The sequence below is a fragment of the Phytophthora parasitica genome (genome assembly GCF_000247585.1).
Source record: "Phytophthora parasitica INRA-310 unplaced genomic scaffold supercont2.152, whole genome shotgun sequence".
NCBI lineage: Eukaryota > Oomycota > Peronosporomycetes > Peronosporales > Peronosporaceae > Phytophthora > Phytophthora nicotianae.
The window spans coordinates 52,861-53,726 of NW_008649138.1; the positions used below are offsets into that span (position 1 = coordinate 52,861).

The 866-nt window shown below is 54.4% G+C and overlaps 1 protein-coding gene across 1 annotated transcript; it reads left to right on the forward strand.

The window, feature by feature from the left end:
- Positions 1 to 281: 281 nt before the first annotated feature.
- PPTG_19685 (hypothetical protein) lies at positions 282 to 858 on the forward strand (the record flags this gene model as incomplete). Its single annotated transcript, XM_008918178.1, has 1 exon — positions 282 to 858. A coding segment is annotated over one exon (576 nt), but the record flags the coding sequence as incomplete, so codon positions are not given.
- Between the last annotated feature and the right edge of the window lie 8 nt (positions 859 to 866).

The following is an 866-nucleotide window of genomic DNA, read 5'->3' on the forward strand; positions in this document are numbered from 1 at the left end:
TATCCGCTGTGGTAATTTTAGCGCGTTCTAGAAACTGCAGCGCAACACTGCGAGAGTTCGTCGTACTGTAGTGGGCGGGCAGCCACTTCCCAACTAGAAGCGGGCCGCGAAGACCCATCGCCTCATTGAGGAGCAGGAGCGAGCGATCTTGAGTTTCTAGCAGGGAGCGGCACTCCGCCTTCCTGTAGTGAGTTTTTTGCGTCGTTGTCAACCGTTTGCGAAGTCGCGACTAGAGTGGTTTTGGCTGACAGGCGAGCAGGCGCCTAAGCCTAGCGCTAGCCATGGTGGCGATCTCAGATAGTCGCAACGAAGACAGTAGCCCCACGATACCCAAGAAGCTGTCTCGGCATCTATTACATCTCGTCAGTCGCGCGCAGATGAGTCCGAGAGAAGCAGTGCGAGAACCGCCTCGCTCACTCTGGCGCCAGGCACTGATTTGGCCTTCTAGTCCCGCGTTACTCAAGAAAAACGCCCGTGTTGCAGCTCTAGAAAGGAGTCATAGAGGTAGTAGTAACCAGAACGAGCCATGTGTTAGTTCTAGTGAGATTCAATCCACCGTGGACACAACAGTCTTCGCGTTGGAGCAGCAGAATGACCAGCCACAGGACAAAGAGACTCATGTACTCCAAGCAGATAAGAGCATCAGCCCTCGCAAAGCGGCCGCAAAGGACAACAACCTCCTCGATCTCAGCAGCTCGGTCAAGAAACCCGAACTTTCGGTCCTCAAACTGACACAAGGCAGTGCTATCCACGCGACGACATCGGCATCGTCGTTGAAAGTACTGCAGTCATCACTTCCCGAGCCACCACTGAACATCGTCAAGCGTGCGTCGCTCTACGAGGAACTTCGCGAGTTCTGTGCTAAT